We start from the raw sequence: 21642 nt of genomic DNA on the forward strand, positions 1-21642 counted from the left end.
ATATTCATTTATGTTATCTCCTCTTTATGATTGTAATTTGTAATGTATTTTATTTATTACCCATATGGCGGGAGACTGTTTGGTGTTAAAGTATTTAGATATTCTTCTTGGTAATAGTTGTTTGTGTCATCTTCTACTGAGTCAAAACTATTGAATATCTTGGTTTGACCTGGGAACATGGATATTAACTTGTCATTAAGATTATCCACATGGTCATTTCTGCTTGCCACGATAGCTCGTTCGTTGACATATTTTTCGCTAGCAACATTTTATTCGTGTAGGTTTGAAAATATCTCTTTTATTATGTATTCTTCTGCAATTCCATCCCTTCAATGCTTGACATTAAATTTTCTTGGAAGAAGTATTAAATTGTCACCTATTGTTGGTTCATATTCGTTACCCACACGAAGTAAGAATTCACCGAATGTTGGATCTTTTGTTAATATCATATTTTTGTAGATTGAATCTTCTATGTCAAAGACCATAGATACGATTTTACCAATATTGCATTTACAACTTCTACTCTAGTTGATATTGGAACTACTGATAGCACCTGCCAAAAATCTCCTCCAAAAACCATGACATTTCTACCAAATGGTTTATTGATGTCCATCATGTCTCCAAAACTCATGTCAATTGTTTCTATTATTTGTCTCTTCATCATTTAAGCTTCATCCCATATAATTAGTTTTGCTCTTGGAAATCAATTTGGCAGCACCACTTTGCTTTGACATGTTTGTTAAAGTTGACTCATATGTTTGGAGGGGATCCCAAATCGCGAGTGTGTCGTACGTCCTCCTAGTAAAATTAAAGCTGCTACGCCACTGGTTGTTGTAGCCAAAGCTATCATACCTCTTGATCTAACTTTGGCAAGCAATGCACGATATAGGTATGTTTTCCTTATTCCAACGGGTCCATCCACAAAGTATATTGCAGCCCGATAAATGGAGGATTTGACTTCACAAAAGGCAAGAACTGGTTTGTCACTTTCAAGGGTTTGTAACATGTGTCCTTCTATTTTAGTGAAATCTCCCCATAAAGTCATGACTTTTCGATCATAGCAATATATGTAAAAAAAAGAATATCTTTGTGATGAAAGTTTAATAACATGAAATATTTATATGAAGGATGCATAGAAAGTATAAAAGTTACTTTTCATTTGTAACGATTACTTCTCGCCTTATGCTTTGTCATTCTCCATTTAGTGATTTACTTTGAGTAAAATACAAACCACATCTAAAATTAAAAATATGTTATTAAATACATATTTTTGTTGGGTGTATTAAACAACAAACATGTAGTGAAATTACCAAACAAACTCCTATTAGTCATTTTTTTCAGCTTCATTAAAGGAAATAAATCCATTTGAAAATTGTTGAGTCCTAAATTGATGTATGTCTTCAACAACGTCTGCGTTGTTCATGAATGCTACTTCGAGGTCCTTACGAACAGATAAAAATTTTGATTTATTTCCATTTAGCTTTCCATTTGTAGTGTAGTAACTTTGATTAAGTTCAAAAGAGTTGATCCATGTATGAACATCTTTGTTGAAAAGAGTTGTTTGTATTTTTGTTACCTGTGGTAAGACTCTTAATCATTAGACTTGCAAAATAAGTGAATATATTAAGTAATGGATATAATGTGAAATTTAAATAGAACTACCTCTTCATCGACGAATATTAGTTGCCAACGAATACCTTCACTGTTTGCATTTTTGTACTCTTTTGTTAAGCTTCGTCGAGTGACTAAGACTTTAATTACCCATTCTATTGTGTATTTCTTCAACTTACTAATAGTTAGACATTATTTCTCGAGCTCTTCCACAGTTGTCATTGTATGGCTATAGTAGCTAGGATGTACTAACACAATATATATTTGTGATGTAATTGAGATTTTTTTCTATCTAATTAGTATTTTTTTAGTTTATTAAAAAAACATGGTCAAGAATATACTATTCACCAAGCATATACTATTTTTTAAATTTAAATGCGAGCAACTTCAACTAACAACAGTATAAATATCATGGTAATTGAAGCAACTAAATACAAAGTGGAGAAGTGTTACCAATTTTGGCAGTGATGAAAGAAAGAAACCTGTTAAAAGTATTACAACCAAAAGAGATGGTAAATGTAATTTCGAATGAACTAAATTAATATAAAAGAAACAAATTACTGCACCGGAAGTATTACAAACTAAAAGAATTCAAAACAAAAAAGTCTTTGGCCGACAATCTTTAGAATTGTTATGGCAATACATGGAAGTCGCCTAGAAAAGTTGAGTATTGCAAGATATAACAACAATAAAGCTCTATCGACTAAACCTTTGGCCAATTAGGAAGAAATCACTTCAACTTATAAGAAAAAGTCATATATATCTCTTATGTCTTAGAACTGTGGAAATGCTAATTAATGCAAAGATCTTGTAGTAGTATGGTGTTTCTCGTGGTACTTTATAATACATGTTGATGTTGCACCGTTACTGTTCTAATTGCGCACCATAATGAAGTTTTATGCAAAACCGAATCATAAACAAACTGAAATGAAGGTTTATGCAAAAGCAAACCATAACCAGGTGGTGAAGTAAGTTTTTGTTTGGAGTTTTTTTAATTGTGATTTATATGCGTAGAGTTGTACTATGCCCTGTATTCTCGTTACTTATGGCCTTGTGATTTAGGATAGATATTCGACTAAGTATTGAGGAAAATTACAGTGTCAATTTCTTTTATTACGAAACTCATACTGTCAACTATTTGAAAACATAAAGCTTATATTTAATGAGTAAAAATAGGAGGAAGATAAACAAATGGCAAGCTCCATGTGGAACAATAAAAAAAGAATGCCTTTATTAAAATCATAATGGATTTTGTAGGACTACATGAACTGGTGGAGGATCAAATTCATGCATAAGTTTGAAATAATTTGTTGTTAGAACCTGCATATTGAAGAGAACCATTAGGCACAATATTGCTAACTACTTTCATATTTGACAGAGATTCCAGCCATGCGGATCACTAAGCAAAGAAATCGATAACGATTGAAAATCCATGCTTTCAACCAGAATCAAGAATTAAAATATCAAAAATTTCATGCAAAAGTTTGAAATAATCTGTTGTTACAAGTTGCATATTAAAGAGAACCAGTAGGCATAACATCTCTAACTACTTTACATTTGATAGAGATCCCATCCAGGCGGATCACTAAGTAAAAAAATCGATAACGACTGAAAATCCATGCTTTCATGCAGAATCAAGAATCAAAAGATAGAAATTTTACTTTACTAACCGTACTTATTCATTAAACAACAATCTTAGGAGTGCTTTACTCACTATACTTTTTTATTTAACAACAATATGAGGAGATTTTTTTTACCTGATGCATTTGATTGAGACACAGAAAGGATAACAGATTAATGGGAAATAACAACTTCTTGGAGACATTTATATAGACGCCTAAAGTATTTGAAAAGGCTGTTGAAGTTGAGTGTTGATAAATTTTTATCCAATTAATCGAGGAGTTTGAGCAGAAATTGTATGTCTCTGTTACGTTGAACGATGAGGATGAGGCGACGTTTGGTTTCTGGAGATTTAAAGTAGCAAGTATATGTCTCACTTACATTGAACATTAGGCAACGGTTGGTCCATGGAGAATTAAAAGCAGCAACTCTACGTCTGTGTTACATTGAACATGAGGTTGAGACAACGGTTGGTGTTGTGGAGAAATAAATTAGGTATTATCAGCTAAATTATAAGAAGGATCAAAATGGTAAATCAACTTTTGGGTTGAACTCTTCCTGCTTATAATAATATATGATTTTATTGTATAAAGTGAGAATGATCTTATCCTAGATACTCTAAAGGATCTCTTAAGTATGTGTGAAGGGATTGTATGGGCGGTCACACAACTCACTCAAGTGAACCTTAGAATCACCTTTGGTAGGAGGATCTCATGTTTATGTGTTTGGTGTATTTTAAGTGTGTATATCCCATTATAGGTGGTTTTAAGGATAATTTAGGTGTGCCTAGAGAGGGTGTATGGCGGTCTCTCTTTGTCTTACTTAAGTGAGTCTTAGGATAACCTTTAGTAAAAGGATTTCATGCTAGAAAGTGTTCGCTGTGAAGTTGAAGAACTTCACTGTAACTTTGGAATTAGTCACTGTAAAGTGACATAAGTTCACTGTAACATTCCTTAATTTGTCATAAAATGCTTATGTGATATATTCTTATGCTTATACTATAATGTTTTAATCAAAGAGCATATTTTCAATAAATGTTCGTTTTCGTGATTTTTATGCATTATGTCATGCTTAGTACACGTGTTTGTACTAATTCCATAGTTTTATCTATCTCTTTAGTTATTCATAGGTGAAGGTGCTTTGGGGAGAGAAGCTTGGATTATAGAATCTTTCAAGCAAGTTTAAAGTATGTCCTCATTTGACTCGATGGCGTAGATGTCCTTGATTTCTCTTATTGAAGTATTGTGATAAACTTAGTAGTCCTATATTGTCGATTGTATGGGTCGTGTCCCAAGTCTATTGTGAGTCTAAGATTCGATGACATGAGACTTAGTATTTCATATGATTTTTATATGAAAGAGATTTGTAAAGACTATTCGAATGTTGTGAAAATTTTTAATTTTGCACTACTTTTCATATATGTATATGTGATGAACAGTACGAAAGGGCTTGTACAAGACCTCCAAGAGGTCAAGTTCACGTGTCGCGACCTAGGAATGCCCTAACTTTTAGGGTAAGATGCGGGTCGTGACAGCAAACGCGCCTCAACCAAGTCACAACGTCGATGGTAGGCGTAGAAACGGGTTTCTAGCCACAAGGGTTGGCGCATAGCAGGCGTATTGCGCCAGGCACCCAGTGATTGCGACCCATTTTGGGCGCACTGGTAGTGTATCCCACCAAGCTTTCAGGCGCGATATGGGCATGGCGCCCCCATTCTGAGTAGGTGAAATTTTCAGAAATCTTTTTTACTTCATTGGACCCACTAAATATACCACCCTTTTTACCCCCCACCTACCTTAATTTTCCCTATTTCCAAAATATTTACTCTCTCTAAACCGTTCAACTCCCTCCACTTTCTCTCTTAAATCCCCAATTCTCCTCTTCTTCTTCCCTTCACATTTTCCCCTGAAATTCCTTCATTGCTCTTTGCCAAAACCTTCTACCCATACCTTTTCTTCCACATTCAACCACAAAAATCCACTCCACGCTCACAAAACCACAAAAATCCCAAACCCCCTACTACCTACCCCCCCCCCCAATTCTTCCCAAAAAAATTTTCTCTTCTTTTATTATTTCTTCCATTATTTGGGTATTATGATGGCTTCTAAAGTCAATGGTTTGGGTAACAAGAGTATTCGAAAGAGAGTGGCTATCAAAAATTCTAGTGGGGAACCCATCGATTTGCCATCACAAAAGTTCAGTAAGGGAGCCTTAATGCCATACACATATGATTGGTATGACTTCCTAACTAGAAGCCAAGTACCTTGGTGATGAGTATGTCAACGATGGGTGGTGCGCCAAGAATTTACTCACATTTCACGCCCGAATCCAGACTTTGGGACTACAATATGTCTTCACGGACCAAGGTGACTGTAATTTAAGCCTAGGCCGTGAATTTTATGTCAATTGGAATACACACCTTGTTAATATTAATAAAGTATTTATTCTTAAAAAATGGGTGTGATTTACTATTTATTTTTTGGGTACCTCTAATTGTGACAATGTTGATTTTTTGTATATGGTTGAGAAACCCTCCTATCGTGATATTCGGCGTACTTTGTGTGGGGTGAATTTTGTTGTTAGCTGGGACATGGTTAGAGACACAGGTCGCCATTTGACTCTCTACTATGGGCACTTTAACTTAGAGGCTAGAGTTTGGCTTAAGATTATGTGTAGCACTACTCTCGGGAAAGCACATGGCTAATGTTAGTAGGGAGAGGGTAGTGCTGATATATCACTTAATGAAGGGCTTACCGGTCAATGTGAGAGCTATTTTAAGGCAGAATATGCTTAAGTTTAGGACCAACAGACATGGCGTTTATGTTATGGAAGCATCATCAGTAGGTACCTACGGGTGTTATTGATTGAGGAGGAGTTCATGATGTATTCCCTCCCCGTGCCCCCCATCTAGTGAGCCACTTGGTTGATGTCACGCGCACTAAAGCACACAATCCTTCCCACGGGCCTGTTTTGACTACAATTGATAGGCAATCTCGTGATGATAGTTGTATGGGGAGCATGTTTGGCATGGCTGAATTCAATTGTGGGATTGGTGGTCACTCTGTGACTGAGAAGGAGATGGATACACTAGACGATCGGTACCCCTTGACAGTCAGTGCTATGTACATGCGTCGAATGGGCCTGCATTCCTAGAACTGATTGATGATGATTATGCGATGACTGATGAAGAGGATGGCTCAGCTGAGCATGAGTTCGATGTCACTAGAACCAGAGATAATGCTTCGGACGAGGCCTAGAGGCCGACAGGGAATCTCTTTTACCTTTGAACTTTGTTTTAATTTTGAACACTAAGATAGTGTATTGTTTAAGTGTGGGGTGGAAGTTGGACTTTATTGTACATAGTTTATTGCTTTATCGAGTCTTTTTTATTTGAAGGAGAATTCCTTGCATTTTGTTTTCAGTTCTTTTCCCGAGGTTAGTTCCTTTGAACCGATTAGGTCAAGTTATTGCTTTATTGAGTCATAGAGTTGTCTAGGAATGACATTTCCCGATGATGGATGGATGACGACCGTCTTAAGGAAAAATTAGTCATTAGGAGTAGAAGTATGAAACCTGTCTCTTTGGCACTTTGAAACCTTTTCTTAATAGTTGGCTAGACGTCATGGATGGCAACACTTTGTTGGCAATAGTAAGACATTAACCATAAAAACAAACATCATCTCTTTGTATTGACTCTACTTGGAAAATAAAGAAGTGGGGCTTAATTGTGTGGACTCACCGTAATGTTTTTTATGTAAGCATGCTACAAGGTTGGGTCCTTATGTGTGAACTAATGTCATGTGAGGATAATTGTTTCGTTTTTGCATTGAATAACACTAGAACTTTCCCCAAGTGTGCTTAATGTGTAACATGTGTGAAGTGTGGAATATGATTGAGGCGTTTCTTTTAATATCCAAGTTTGAATGTTCCTTGTATGCCTCCAAATAAAATACCTCTAGCTTAGCCCCATTGAGCCTTGTAGCCTTAATTTGTTCAACCCACTTAATTGAGTCGAATCCCTTTTAGTGATACCATTAGTTTGATCCAAATGTCCTTAATGCACTATGTTGAGTTACAGAAAATGAAAACTTTGGTAGAAATGAATATGATGGTAGTGGTTTTGTGGAGAAGAAAAGAAAAGAAAAGGTACACAATGAGACCCCGTAAATCATAAAAGTTGTGATTGGTCCTGGTCCCTTGTGCACTTCAACAAGGGCTAAAAAGCCTAAGTTGAAGGTGTCAATTTAAAAAAAAGGGATATCTACATACAAAAAAGGGGTTGTGCAAAAAAAAGGGGCTAAAGTGAGAGCGAAGGCGAAAAATTGAAGTCAATGGGAAATCATGTAATAGGGATAGAAAAGGTTGTGAATGTTAGCAAGGAAAACAAAATATGTGCATTAGGGAGGATAAGTCACTAAATTTTACCCAAATATATCCTCCATTACCTAAATATGACATTACAACCAAATAAAAGTCCTCTTAATTCTATGTGAACACTTTGTCAAAATTAAAATACACTAAGGAAAAACTTATGGCATGTTCGCATGTGTGAAATCTCATTTGTGAGGGTCAGAGTTCATGTTATGAAAAAGAGTCTTAACACTATAACTATTTGTTGTTGGTTTTAAAAGAAAGGCTATACTTATATTGGTGAGGGCATTCACGAAACATGTTTGGTGCTTAATTTTGTGGTTTGTCTTTATGATGTTGCATTAGTCTGAAATTATATGAGAGGAGTCGTGTATCAAGGTGGTGAATTTTTTGATTGGTAGAGTATAAAGAAGAGTTGAAATTATTGCATGAAGAGTGCCACAAGTTCATGATTAAATATGTTTGGTCGATTGTAAAACAAGGTGCGGAGTCTAAAGGGTTAAAAGTGTAATTTGATAAAATAGAGTTTGTTCGAGGATTAACAAATGTTTAAGTGTGGGGTGGTGATCTTGGGCATATATATATATAATTACGACAAATTACCCTCTTTAACATTAGTTTAGGACATTATCTAATCTAATTAGCATGGTTTGCCTCAAGGTTGCGTTGATTCCACAATAATATACATGATTAGTAATTTTTTAGGTTACTACGGGAAATAATCAAGAAAAATGGAAAAGGAGTTGGAAATGAAGAACAACATTAGAGGAGTACAGGAAGGCGGTGACGCGCTAGGCCTCTTTGACTGAGGCATGTGATGGGCACACTTTAGGCACGCCGCGCAAAAAGTCCAGGCGCGTTTTGGGCGCAATGCCCCAGCCTTATGTAGATCTTTTGAAGAAAGTTGAAGTTAAAAAAGGACTCCTAGTTGAAGTAGAATTCGACTCTAATTTCCTAATTACTATAAATAGACCCTTAGGACCTCATTGTTTAGGTTCGACTTTAATCGGTCTGCAAGAGAAAGAATTCAAGTTTGTAATATGTTTTAATCTTGTTACTCTTATATTTTTCGAAAATCACATGAACAAATGTTTTTTGTGGTTTTTGAATAGTATGAGTGGCTAATCTCCCTAATTCTGGAGATGTAGCTACGAATCGAATGTTGAATATTATTGGATTTTGAATTATTTATTGGTTGTCAACACAAGTTACTCCTATATTCTTGTTTTACTATTTTATGCTTGATCAGCATAAGATAAACTTAGTGTCTAATCTTAAAATCGAAAGAGGAGGGATTAGATAGACCAGAGGATATAGAGAGCTCGATCGACCCATTAGATTGAGGTGATTTGTGTTCAGGAGTGACGCCCGGACGAACAACTTGCTTGGTTACGAAATAGGATGAAATATAAATGTCGTCAATTAGCTTACTTATTGCCGTTAAACGATGTAGTTAGGTATCTAATTGGGGTAGGTGACGAGAGGTATGTAGCCCGACTTATATAATTAACCCTATAAATCAGTAACTAGACAACTAAATTTAGTTCTAAGTCAATACTATGATGCATAAGATTCAACATATGCTGCAGCTTGGGAATTGTCTTTTTCTTTATTCATTGCTAAAGTAGTCGTAGTTAATAATAATCATCAATTCTTGAAATAATTACTTTTACTTTTAGTTGTAGAATTAAGTATTGAATACAAATTGATCATAAGTCCCTTGGGAACGATAACTCGTTTCTAAAAAAGAATATATATTGCATGCGCGACCACGTACACTTGCGTGTATATTGAGGAGCAACATTAGGCGACTCACTTCACTTGTAGGCTATTATAAAGTAAATCACTAGATTGTGTGGAATAGAAAACACGTTGAATTTATGACCATAACTCAATCAATACATATTCACTTATAATATGTAATAAATCAAAGAATTTAATTTGGTAATAGTTAGGTGTAGCCATATGAAAAGGATCCCATGTTTTGTTTCTTTAGGTTTTTTCTATGAATTCAAATTTTGTTATTTTATTGAATGTAGACATACAAGTTGCACAAAATAAATCTTAAAAATAATTTGCACGATGAAGTAATTTGTTCAATATTCAGAGATATATATTAGCTTCAGAAAACATATAATTTACATTAGGCATATAGCTTTAACAGGAAGAATCTTAGCTATCACAACTTGTTCTAGAAACTCAAATAAGAAGGTATCTATTTTGTTTCCATTTAAAATTAATTAAAGTTACATCAGAAAATGACATATTTATCTCATAATCAAGTAAGAGTATTATACCAAGATAGAAAACTAGTGAAAATGACATTAAATTTGAAAGGAAGGAATAGAAAAAGAGGAATGACCAACCATGGTTACAACAAAGTGGAGGAGTGGTAAATACATCAATATTTTTAAGTAAAAATTTTGGACTTGATTCTCTTGGATATGTAATTGTCTTTGTTAGAAAATACTTTTATTTAATGTAGATTTTTTGTGCAAATTTATATTTGATCAAATCTTAATATTGATACCGCACACAAAGTGAAAAAAAGAAACAATGAAAATGGTAGGGTAACAAAGTTAGGTGACACATTCAAATGTTTGGGAAAAAGAAAATAATAATGTGCAGGAGCACGCTGTGATTGAGAAAGATAGAGAATGACCCAAAAGTATTGGTGGGAAACAAAGGTGTACACATCTTATTATTTCTTTTTATTTTTTGGTTTTCTTTAGGAGCTCCGACTAAATTCACATTGCGCGTGGAGTTTTTAACAAGATTTTTTTCATGTTCAGGTTCGAGCACGAGACTTTTAGTTAAGGATAAAACACTCACACTAGTGCACACAACTCATGTTGGTCCTTAGTATTTCATTTTATCTTGTATCACCTTTTTAACTATCGTTATAATTAAGTCTATTACTAATTAAATACTCCCTCCGTTTCAAAAATAATAAAAAAAACAACGGAGTTTAAGAAAAGAAAGAAGTCTTTTTGATCCTGTGTTTCTAAATTAAAGTTATGTCAAATGTACCAAAATATTCTTTAATCTTGTGGTCTTAAACATGCCACATGGAAAGTTAAAGTTAAAGTTTTGCCAAAAAAAGAAAGGGATAATTCTTTTTGAAACATCCTAAAAAGAAAATAATGTCATTCTTTTTAAATGGAAAGAGTATAAAAGAATTAAAAAAAATACAATTTATTAGTTCTTTCTATTTATAAAATTACTTTGTGAAATTAAGAAGTATAAAAAATAAAAAATTTATTTTATATTAAATCTATAATTGAAAATAATTATCACTTTTGATCATGTAATTTCTAAAATGATAATTAATTTTACGTAATTTTTAACAGGGCCGACTCTATCTTACTGAAAATAAGTCCCTTGCCTTATGCCCCCAAATTTTGGGGGCCCAATTTTTATTAAGAATAAATTATGTGTTAAAAAATTATAGAAAAAGTTGTTATTTATGATAAGAAGTATAATTTTTTTAAAATATATTATTTTATCCTCTTTAACCTCTTTTGTACTTTGTAAAAAATAAGAACAAAATAGTGAAAAGTGTTGAAAAAAGTGAATTACAATTTCTTTTTTATTTCTTTCTAAATTTTAGTTTTCAGCATTACTATAAACATATTAAAATGAGGTATATCAAGTTATCAACTTCTTGAGTCAAATTCTATGATTTTAACTCTTATTTTTATTTAATATTTATCAACTTATTATCTATAGCATTATGTTAACAATACATATAGTTCGCCTCACTGAATGACCTTTTTTTAATGTTGAATTAATAAAATCTTACCTAAAATTAATAACTAAAAAAATAATATTATACACAGATAGTTTTCATCTAAATAGTGTAAGAAAAATAAATGTTGAATAAATGTGTATATAAAAAGTTATTTATATTTCAGGGTGCGCACTGAAATCTCGCCTTAGGTCCCCAATTACGTTAAGTCGTCCCTGTTTTCTAAAAGTGAAAAGGACAATTTAATTAATTTTGAGAAGTATTAAGTAAGTGAAATATTAAGAAAAAAAATGCAATGATATTGTAAACATTAGAAGGAAGATACGGCAAGGGGTGTGCATCGGTCAGTTCGGTTCGATTTTACATATAATCGGTTCGGTTAATCGGTTTTCGATTTTAAAATATGCTAACCCAATAATAAACCAATAAGAAATTTTTTATCGGTTTATCGGTTTTTGATGTTATCGGTTCGGTTTCGGTTAACCCAATAAGAAAATGTTGATCAAATAATATTTAATAGTACGGATGTTATAATTACATGTTACCAACTTACCGCCAAAACATAATAGACAATTTTGAATGTTGATCAAATTACTAACATTCACAAACTTGCAAAAGTTATCGCCTACAATTACGAACTAGAATTAAAACTAAAATCAAATATTTCAAAGAGACAATCTTGACCAATTGCTTGATCGACCAGATAATCAACAAAGTTCTCACCAATTTCCTAACCAAAAAATCACATAGCCTGAAAAGCTAATATTGAATCTATTTATGTATTAAATTATGTATATTTAATATTGAGGAAGGGTAAAGTAGTAAATAACTATCGTCTTATTGGGTTATCGGTTTACCCAATAACCCAATAGGAAAAACCGAAACTGACCTAATAACCCAATAATTATTTTTTCTAAACCCATTAAAAACCAAATAACCCAATAACAATAACCCAATAACATTTTATCGGTTCGATTTATTGGTCGGTTCAGTTTTTGTACACCCCTAGATACGGCTATTAAAATATCTTTATAAATGTTCTGATTTTATATCGTACTATCGGTCTGAAATGAAAAGAGGATGAACATGAAAATGAAAAGAATTACTCCCCTTGATCCTAAATTTTTATATAGTACTTTTTATATTTCCTTAGTTATGTGATAAAAATATGAATGTGTAGTGCGGAGGCCGTAGGACCCAACAGAAATATTGAAAAGGAAAGGCGCACAACTCTATTTGTTGTGTGCTACAGACAACACAACACCACTTCCACTTTCTTACTTTTTTCTCAAATCCATTTTCATTTCACACACAAATTACTTTCTTCATCTTCTTCTTCTTGGGGGTTTGGTTAATTCTGTTGTTTCATTTTTAGTAATAATCATGGGTGGTTGTTGAGATACAAAGTTAGGGGTTTTATACTATAATAAATGGGAAATTGCTGCTGTAGGGGTCAACCTTCAATATACAGAGTCTCTTCTAATGCAAAATCTGGTCTGTTTTTCGAATCTTTGCTTCCGTTTACCTTTTTCCATATATGAGCTTGGATTTCGTTATACTGGGCAAACTATGTTATGTATGCAACAAAAAGTAAATTTTAATAATTGAATCCCTACTCTACTATCTCCAATCAAAAACTACTCTCCTTCTTGAATACAAATTTAAGCTCATGTCCTGCTTTTTCTCGCTGAAACATTACCTTTCATTTCTCAATATCTAAACATGATGTGTCTGATCCCAGTGTAGTTTGTTGGCAAAATGATTTCATTTTAATATTTGATACTTCACTTGATAGGTAGTTTCAGACCACTTATAGTTGGCTTGTCAATTTTACTTCCTTTCAGAGTCTCCAAAGGATAAAAGTCCATCTCAAAATGCAAGGATGGATCACACTAAGATGCCTTCGAACCCTGAAGAAGTAGAAGACCTGCGTCGTAGCTCAGCTACAAATCCATTGATTGCATTCTCCTTTGATGAACTTAAGATAATAACATGCAACTTTAGACAAGATTACATGCTCGGTGGAGGAGGATTCGGAAATGTTTATAAAGGATATATTACTGAAGATTTGAGGGAAGGACTCCAGCCAATTACAGTAGCTGTTAAGGTTCATGATGGGGATAATAGTTATCAGGGACACAGGGAATGGCTGGTAATTAGCCTACTCAAAATTCTTCACAATGATTTATGTTTCTTAAGTATATTTCTCAAACCGTATGTTCTTTCATATCTTCCAGGCTGAAGTGATATTTCTCGGCCAACTTTCGCACCCAAATTTAGTAAAGTTGATTGGTTACTGCTGTGAAGCTGAACATCGAGTTCTTATATACGAGTATATGGCTCGGGGAAGTGTTGAAAACAATTTGTTCTCAAGTAAGTATGATCACTTCTTTTTTAGAATTGGACATTTTAATGATATGTAGTAATGGTACGTAATGGAAGAATTCTCAAAGTAAGTTGTTCTAGATACTTGAAAAGGTTGTAAATAGCTTGGACATTAGGAACTTTTTTGAAAGCACATCCTAATCCGATCCCTCCTAATCATTTTCACCTATCTATTATTTTGTTTATCTTAGTGTGCTCTTACTTTAGTTTGAAATCCATCCCTACCCTCTATATCCAATCGCCTTCATGAGTCTGGATGTACTTTCATGATATCATTCTCCATTAAGCTGTGCTATGATTAGTGTTCATTGTTCTCAAGCATGGGAAGTGACGTACTTGCCATAAAGGGGACCATGGTCAAGCATATATAAAGTATGATAATATCTTGAAGTGGAGCTACTTTCAACTAGGGACATCCGTCTATGTGTTAAAATAATACTATCTTGACACCTTCTAAAAAGTGCAGCCAAAAGGAAAAAAGAAGGTAATGGATAGGTTTTTCCATGATATTCTGGATCAGTGCATATGTGGTCCCTTTTTGACTCTATACAATCACTAACATTTTGTGCTATGACTAGTTGTGATTCCCCTCCTCTCCTCCTCCCCCCTTACTCTTCCTTTCAAAGTAGAAAATTTTTCCTCTGGTAGAAGCCTTCTACTCATTTATGGTTTCGATATCTATATGAGAAAGCGTAAAATGAAAATTAATCCATACGATGTGTTCTTTACAAGAATTTCACCTAAATACTAGAGTCCCTTTTGCTCCAAAATGATTAGTATAGTTTGGCCAAAGTTCTGTCAAATGCTCAAGTATCAATTATCATGTTGCTCCCCTCTATGACTCCACTCCCTACTTAAGTTTGCCTCATTCTTTTGAGGATAATATTACTTGTTTTTCACAGCTTGATTGAGAAAATGTTGGGATCTTGACAACTAGCTTTCAAGTTTGTCTGCAGTCAACATGCCTAGAATCTTTTCTTCTGAAATATCTTTTTAGTTCCTACTTAGTTTGTTACCTTTAGCTTGTGGAGTATACATTAGAAGCAGGGAACAAACCTCTAAAGCATTTGAATTGTTTCTGAGGCACCGATTCCTCAGAGGTACAGATTCACTTCCCACATCAGAAAGGATGAAGGGAAACTAGTTATTTTGAGATTTCCCAAAAGTCTCTACTCTCTAGTAAATGGTATTGATCAAGTTAAGCCTATATTTTCATGAATAGACATTTCTTACTTAGTGAGTCGTATTACATGTCACTATGCTTATGTAGGGTTTCTTGATTTCAGGAGTATTGCTTCCTCTTCCGTGGTCCATTAGAATGAAGATTGCCTTTGGCGCAGCTAAGGGGCTCGCATTTCTGCATGAAGCTGAAAAACCTGTTATCTATCGAGATTTTAAGACATCTAATATCCTGTTAGATCTGGTAAGTATTCTACATATTCATATTTTATTCATGCATGATTTCATTCAAATGGCTTCAGCTTAGAGCGAGTATACACTGCAAACTTTATATATACAGGAGTACAATACAAAACTCTCTGATTTTGGGCTAGCTAAAGATGGACCAGTTGGTGACAAATCTCATGTTTCTACTCGCATAATGGGAACCTATGGATATGCTGCCCCTGAATATATTATGACAGGTAAATTTATCTGTCTTGTAAATACATATTGTCTTTCTTAATACAATATGTGCAACAATGTTTTCTGCACTAAAACTACATAGAGTAGTAGCTCTTATAGGGACAAAGTGCTAAGAAGCAATTTTGAAGTGTTGAAACTGAATTTAGTGATAAGCAATTACGTGTTTGAATAGAAGTGTTAGAAATTGAAAATAAGTGTATTTGGTGGAAATGTGCTTTGACACAATTATACTGTCATCCTTGAATGATATCGAGTTGTCCACCTAATATTGTTTTCATTTGCTTTATCACAGCTAATGCTTTTGCTTTATGTGTAGGTCATTTGACTCCTAGGAGTGATGTTTATAGTTTTGGAGTTGTTCTTCTCGAGCTTCTAACGGGAAGAAGATCACTTGATAAATCGAAACCAGCCCGAGAACAAAACCTTACAGATTGGGCAGTACCATTGCTTAGAGAAAAGAAAAAACTGCTCAATATTATAGATCCAAGACTTGATGGAGATTATCCCATAAAATCTGTTCATAAGGCTGCAATGCTTGCTTATCATTGCCTAAATCGCAACCCGAAAGCACGACCTTTAATGAGAGACATTGTAGATTCCTTAGAGCCTCTTCAGATACCTGGTGAAGTTCCAACAAGTGAGAAGCCTACTTTGACTGTGATCACTGATACGCCAAATGGAGTTATCAAAGAGAAGGTGCAAACTTGAACATGATTACAAGGTTTTCTAACTTCCCTAGCATTAATAGAATGATTTGATACAATATTTTACTTTCCTGTAATGCATTACAATGTTTGGCTTTTTGGTAATACAAATAAACACACTATTTATTTAGTCTCCCAATTTAATAGCAGTTTTCAATTCTATTTATCATACCGTTAATGGCCCTTCTACACTTAAATACCAAACTTTTATACATCAAGTTGTTAACAAGATTGTGTATGAGCTCGATAGTGATGACGCAAAGGAAAAAATGGAAGTGTATTTTGAAGTTGGCAGGTAGAGAGTTGAAGTTTATTGTTGATGACAATGGTTTTACTGAATCATCAAGCATTTACTATTCCAACTATCAGAATGAGTTGGACAAAAAGCGTTAAAAATCAAGTCTCAGTCTTACTCCCACTCACAAAGGGGTGGGGATTAAAAAGGACTTTTGGAAGTAAAAATAAGAGAATATGCCACAAGTTTTAACTAGGTGGTACAAGATCTATTTTTTAAAAAGAATTAGTGTTTGCAAGTATGCACTATGCTCCTTTTAAAAATGTTTTTTGTAAATCCAAAGTTTTTCTACTAACACAGACCTAACTAAGAAAAGTGGTTATCTTCTTTTTTTAAAAAAATCAAAAGTGCAAGAAAACAATCTTAGCACATCACTATCTTTTAAACGACTTGATCTTCTCAAACAAGGTTTTATTTCCCTTCATTCTACAAAAAATTAATTCATCATTGAGCAACTTTTTTTTTAATTAGTATGTATTGCTTTTTTGTTCTTTGTGAATCCATAGCTTGAATATTACTTCAATGGCCAAGGGGGATAAATAATTTATTTATGTGATGTAAGGCATAGGCGGAGTCAGGATTTATGTTACTGGGTTCTAGTTTTATTTTTTATAACCCCCCCCCCCCCCCCCATTTATATATATATATATATATATATATATATATATATATATATATATATATATATATATATATATATATATATACACACGCATTCTAGTTTTTTTTATATATAAAATGCAACTTTTTTTTGTATAACCCACCTATTCCACACAATTGTTTTTTGTATAAACCCACCTACATCGATTATTTTTTTTATTCGAACTCAGGTTGCAGGAGGACAAAAGATTTCACTGGGTGCGCAGTGACTGTCGCGCCCCATTTTTGCGGAAAACGGGTTTTGTGCACGACCTAACAACTCTTTTGGGATTTTTGAGTTTTGGAGTCGCCACCTAACGAATTAAGGCGCGTTAGGGCACCTATCTAACCTAACTAAGTCTAACTAAGGTCAACGGGCCAGAGATTAGGGTAAGGGTTCAAATTACCTCGAGGGGAAGGTGTTAGGCATCCCTCGAGGTCCACAAGTGTGGGTCCCGGCCATATCTCATGCAATCTATGTGGGGGTACAAGTAGCAATCAAGGTCGTTTAATTTATTAATTTATTTAACCTTACTAAGTGATAACAAATATAAAACAATTAACACTATTAATTTAAGCATGCAAGGAGGCTAGGTGATGACAATAAATAAAAGAAAAAGAAAGTTTTATTTATATTTAAGCATGAGACTAAGTTATAAACAAAATTTATAAATATTAAACAATTAATATGTGAGAAAGTAAGGTTTTGAAAATTGAGCAAGTTTTTGAATATGAATTTTTATTTTTAAAAAAATGTTTGTTTCTTTATAGGGATGATGCCACGATATTATTGATCGCGCTCCTCCACCATAGAAACAATTTTGATTTGAGGTCAGTCTAAAAATAGTTATGTTTTGAAAAATGATTTAAAAGATTTAGTTCACACGTAGGCACATAAACATTTACATATAAATGCACATAATTCTTTTTGAAATTCATGGGTAGGTGGTACTTCCGGGGATGCGTCGGGTTTAAAAAATTGGAACTAGACCTCGTAGTTCCTTTGACTTTCCCACTAACGATAGGTTAGGAGATAGTACTTTATAATTTATTTCAGAAATAAGCAGAGTCATAATCAATCCAAAATTTAAAGAAAGATTGAATTATGTTGCAAGGTTTTGATATGAAATATTTTTAAACTAAGTAACTTGCTAGATGCATAAAATGACTCTAATAAAAAAAGTTGCATAATGAATGCGGAAATCTTCAAGAGGACAAATAGGATTTCTAATGATATTAACTAATTTTAAGGGGAGGGCACAAATATGCACAAACAAATTTTGTTAAAAAAATCTATTTACAAACCTATAGACATGATTTCTAGGTGTTTAAAAAAAAATAAAAAAATGTAACATATATATGCATGATTTTGTAAATGATATGAACAAATTAAACCTTAGACATGGTTTCTACATGACAAGATGATGCTAAAATTATAACATTATTAAAACACCTAATCGGCCTATTACTATGATTTGCTTTTAACATTAACGGAATCTAGTTTATTATTTTAGACTTTATTAACAAAAGTGTCAAGCAAATTGAAAATTGATTAGATTATAACACCTATAAACATTAAATCTAGGTGGTTAAAGACAAACCTATAGACATGATTTCTAAAAAATATAATGAACAAATAAGCATATAAATCCCCCTCCCCTAGACGACCCCCAAATAAATTTATTATATGAACTTTAGGGTTACAATTGTTACATCATTCGGATAAATAAAATAGCGAAAACATAAAAATATATAGATATATATATACATTCAAACAAATAAATAAATCCTTCTTCAGTTAATCTTCAACTTGAACTTCAAATATGAAACCTGTCAAAGTAATTAGATAACTACACAAGTAATTACACTTGTTAGTTAAGGTGAGACAATATGCAATCGTTTAATGACGAATTCTACATACAAAACAATAGCTTACACAAATTGTGAATGTAAAGATAGTGTGAATGTTAAGAATACTAACCCGTTAAGCAAAACGAATTGATTCAACCTTTACTCGAACAAAGTAATAAGATAGCAAAGAAGAACCCTTGAATAATTACTGGAATATTAATGTTTTGTTAAGTAGCAAGAGAGCAAATGAGAGAAGGGAGAATGATGAGAGAGTTTTGTGACTGAGAGTGAATGAATGTGTGAATGAATAAAAGGAGTCTCTTTATATAGTAGAGGAGGGGGGAACAAATAAGGGAAATAAATATTTCAAGGAATCAATTATAATACAATTTTCCTTATTTTAAAGGATATCCAAATCAGAAAATATTAATATATTTCATTACCAAATATAAACAAGTAAGAAAAATAAAATAAGAAGAGTAATATATTTTCCTTAAATAAAGAAGAGCCAAAAATCATTTTACCATATACGAATCAGTTTAAAGTCTTATTACCCAAACAAATCAAATAAGGATATTCAATATATTAGTAATACACAAATTGACAGTTCTGTCCGCCGCTGGAGTTCTGTTGCTGCTGCTCCTGGTTTCGCCGGCGGTCGCTGCTGCGTCTGGTGGCTGTCGCCGGCGGTCGCTGTTGCTGCTAGGAGAAAAAGAGAAGAAGGGGGGAGGAGAGGAGAGGGAAGAAGAGGGGTGGCGGCTGGTCGGAAAAGGGAGGAAAACGAAAGGGAGAGAGAGGCTGCCGGAGACGGTGGGTTGGTGGTGTTGGGAGAGAGAGAGGCGGCTGATCTGAGGGAGGGAGAAGAGAAGGTTGGCGGCTGATGCTGCCAAGGAGAGGGAGGGAGAAAATTTTTTAGGTTTTGGGACTTTTGGTGTTAAAAGAGAGTGAAAAGGATGATCTCAACCGTTAGATTAGATAGAGATGGAGGGTTAGGATTTGATCTAGAATTTAATTAATTTTAAATAGACGGATGAGATCAAATGGATGATATTCTTGAAATTAGATTGACAAAGAAATAGAGTGGCTAAAATTGCAATAACATTTGGCTAGAATTGGAATGAAAGAGAGGCTATGATTGTAATAAAATTTTAATTGGAGTGGCTAGAATTGAAAGAAATTGGAATAGAATAGGCTAAAATTTAAATAATTTTAAGGAAAGTGTAAAAATTAATTAAACTTTAAACATTTGAAATTCATTAATAATTTTAAAATATTTTAAAAATATCGACGATAATTTTATAAAGTAGAACATACTAAAATATATAATTTTCAAGCAAAGTCGACTAAAAATATAAAATTTAAAATACGTATTTAATCTAATAGTATTCCTAAAAATGGTCAAAGGTCGGTCAAAATTGGGTGTCAACAACTGCCCCTTGGTTGATTGAGAATGAAGAATGAATTGTCAGGCAACCAACGTTGACTTAGTAGCCGATTTTGTCCGACCGACGAGATATATCAGTTGGATCAATTGAAATGATGTAGAGTTGAAAAAAGGGTACGACCGAGACTTTGGTTTTAAGTCGCCTACATATCTCTGGTTATACGAGAATCAGGTCGTGTGTAGTTCTGGATTCAAGAGCAAATGAAACTCTTAAAAGTTGAAAGAGCGGTAAGGTATTTGAAAGGCACGATATCGGCTTGAATGGATAAGAATAGAGTAGCGAGAAAAGAGAGATTGAGAGGCTGAAAGAGCGTGACAGAGAAGCGAGAAGAGCATGATAGAGTAAGGCTATCAGCCTTTGAGCGAGGGTTCGAAGTATGAAAAGCGAAGAATTGATATAGTCATTGTTGTGATAGAGGATAGCGTGATAATTGTAATCAAGGGCGATCGATCATATCTGCAAATTCTAGATAAAATGTTAGCTTATAAATAGATAAAGTATGACCAATACTAATAAAATATGAGTTCTGAATAGAAAAGAGGTGATAAAAATATATCTGTTTGAGACGTAGTGCAAGCCTTGATAGTCTTCAACTTCTCGAAGGATTGAACCCATCTCTGAAGAATGACGTCAAACTCCAATAGATTTGATACTATAAAGATATAACAGTATAGATGAAAATATCTAGTTATAAGGAAAGTCTAAACGTCATTTTAAGGCAGACAAGCCTAAGTGTCGTTTTAAGGCGGACAGCCTAAATATCTTATAAAGCGAACGAACATAAATGTACTATGAGGCGGACAAGCCTAGATGTCCTTTTTAAGGTGGACGGCCTAAATGTCCTATAAGATGGACAAACCTAAATGTCGTTTTAAGGCGGACGAGCCTAAATGCCCTATTGTAAGGTGGACGAGCCTAGATGTTGCATTGTAAGGCGGACGAGCCTAAATGTCCTATAAGATGGACAAACCTAAATGTCGTTTTAAGGCGGACGAGCCTAAATGCCCTATTGTAAGGCGGAAGAGCCTAAACATCCTATTGTAAGGCGGAAGAGCCTGAATATCCTATTGTAAGGCGGAAGAGCCTGAATGTCCTATTGTAAGGCGGACGAGCCTAGATGTCGTATTGTAAGGCGGACGAGCCTAGCTGAAGACATAGAAAGTCACAGTGGCGAGTTGAATCCGAAGATATCTTCATGGTAGCCTGAATGATAGCGAAACAATAGTTCGAGTAGCCAAGAATTTGTCGGAGCCTTTGTGTGTAAGCAAGGGAACAGCCGTTCAGAAGGCGACTTTGTCTGTAATCCGCATAACTGTAACTTGTAGTAGA

The 21642-nt window shown here is 33.9% G+C and overlaps 1 protein-coding gene and 1 long non-coding RNA gene across 2 annotated transcripts; one reads left to right on the top strand and one right to left on the bottom strand.

Moving 5' to 3' along the window:
• The first annotated feature begins 12411 nt into the window (after positions 1-12411).
• Positions 12412-16222, top strand: LOC101253412 (probable serine/threonine-protein kinase PBL16). The gene is made up of 6 exons (XM_004228899.5): positions 12412-12844; positions 13195-13502; positions 13588-13723; positions 15022-15158; positions 15255-15378; positions 15696-16222. The coding sequence occupies exons 1-6, from the start codon at positions 12781-12783 to the stop codon at positions 16085-16087; spliced, it is 1161 nt and encodes a 386-aa protein (XP_004228947.1). The 5' UTR covers positions 12412-12780; the 3' UTR covers positions 16088-16222.
• Positions 16223-17690: 1468 nt separating this feature from the next.
• LOC138348369 (uncharacterized) lies at positions 17691-19143 on the bottom strand. Its single transcript, XR_011220961.1, has 2 exons — positions 18999-19143; positions 17691-18847 (listed from the first exon to the last, which is right to left on the bottom strand). It is a non-coding gene; the product is annotated as an uncharacterized lncRNA (long non-coding RNA).
• Positions 19144-21642: the final 2499 nt, after the last annotated feature.

The sequence above is a fragment of the Solanum lycopersicum genome, chromosome 1 (assembly GCF_036512215.1).
Source record: "Solanum lycopersicum chromosome 1, SLM_r2.1".
NCBI classification, from domain to species: domain Eukaryota; kingdom Viridiplantae; phylum Streptophyta; class Magnoliopsida; order Solanales; family Solanaceae; genus Solanum; species Solanum lycopersicum.

Coding starts and splice junctions, on each gene's coding strand:
- LOC101253412 (XM_004228899.5), top strand. CDS start 12,781: ATGGGAAATTGCTGCTGTAGGGGTCAACCTTCAATATACAGAGTCTCT. Junction 15,159..15,254: donor CTAATATCCTGTTAGATCTG/GTAAGTATTCTA, acceptor TTATATATACAG/GAGTACAATACAAAACTCTC. Junction 15,379..15,695: donor CCCTGAATATATTATGACAG/GTAAATTTATCT, acceptor CTTTATGTGTAG/GTCATTTGACTCCTAGGAGT.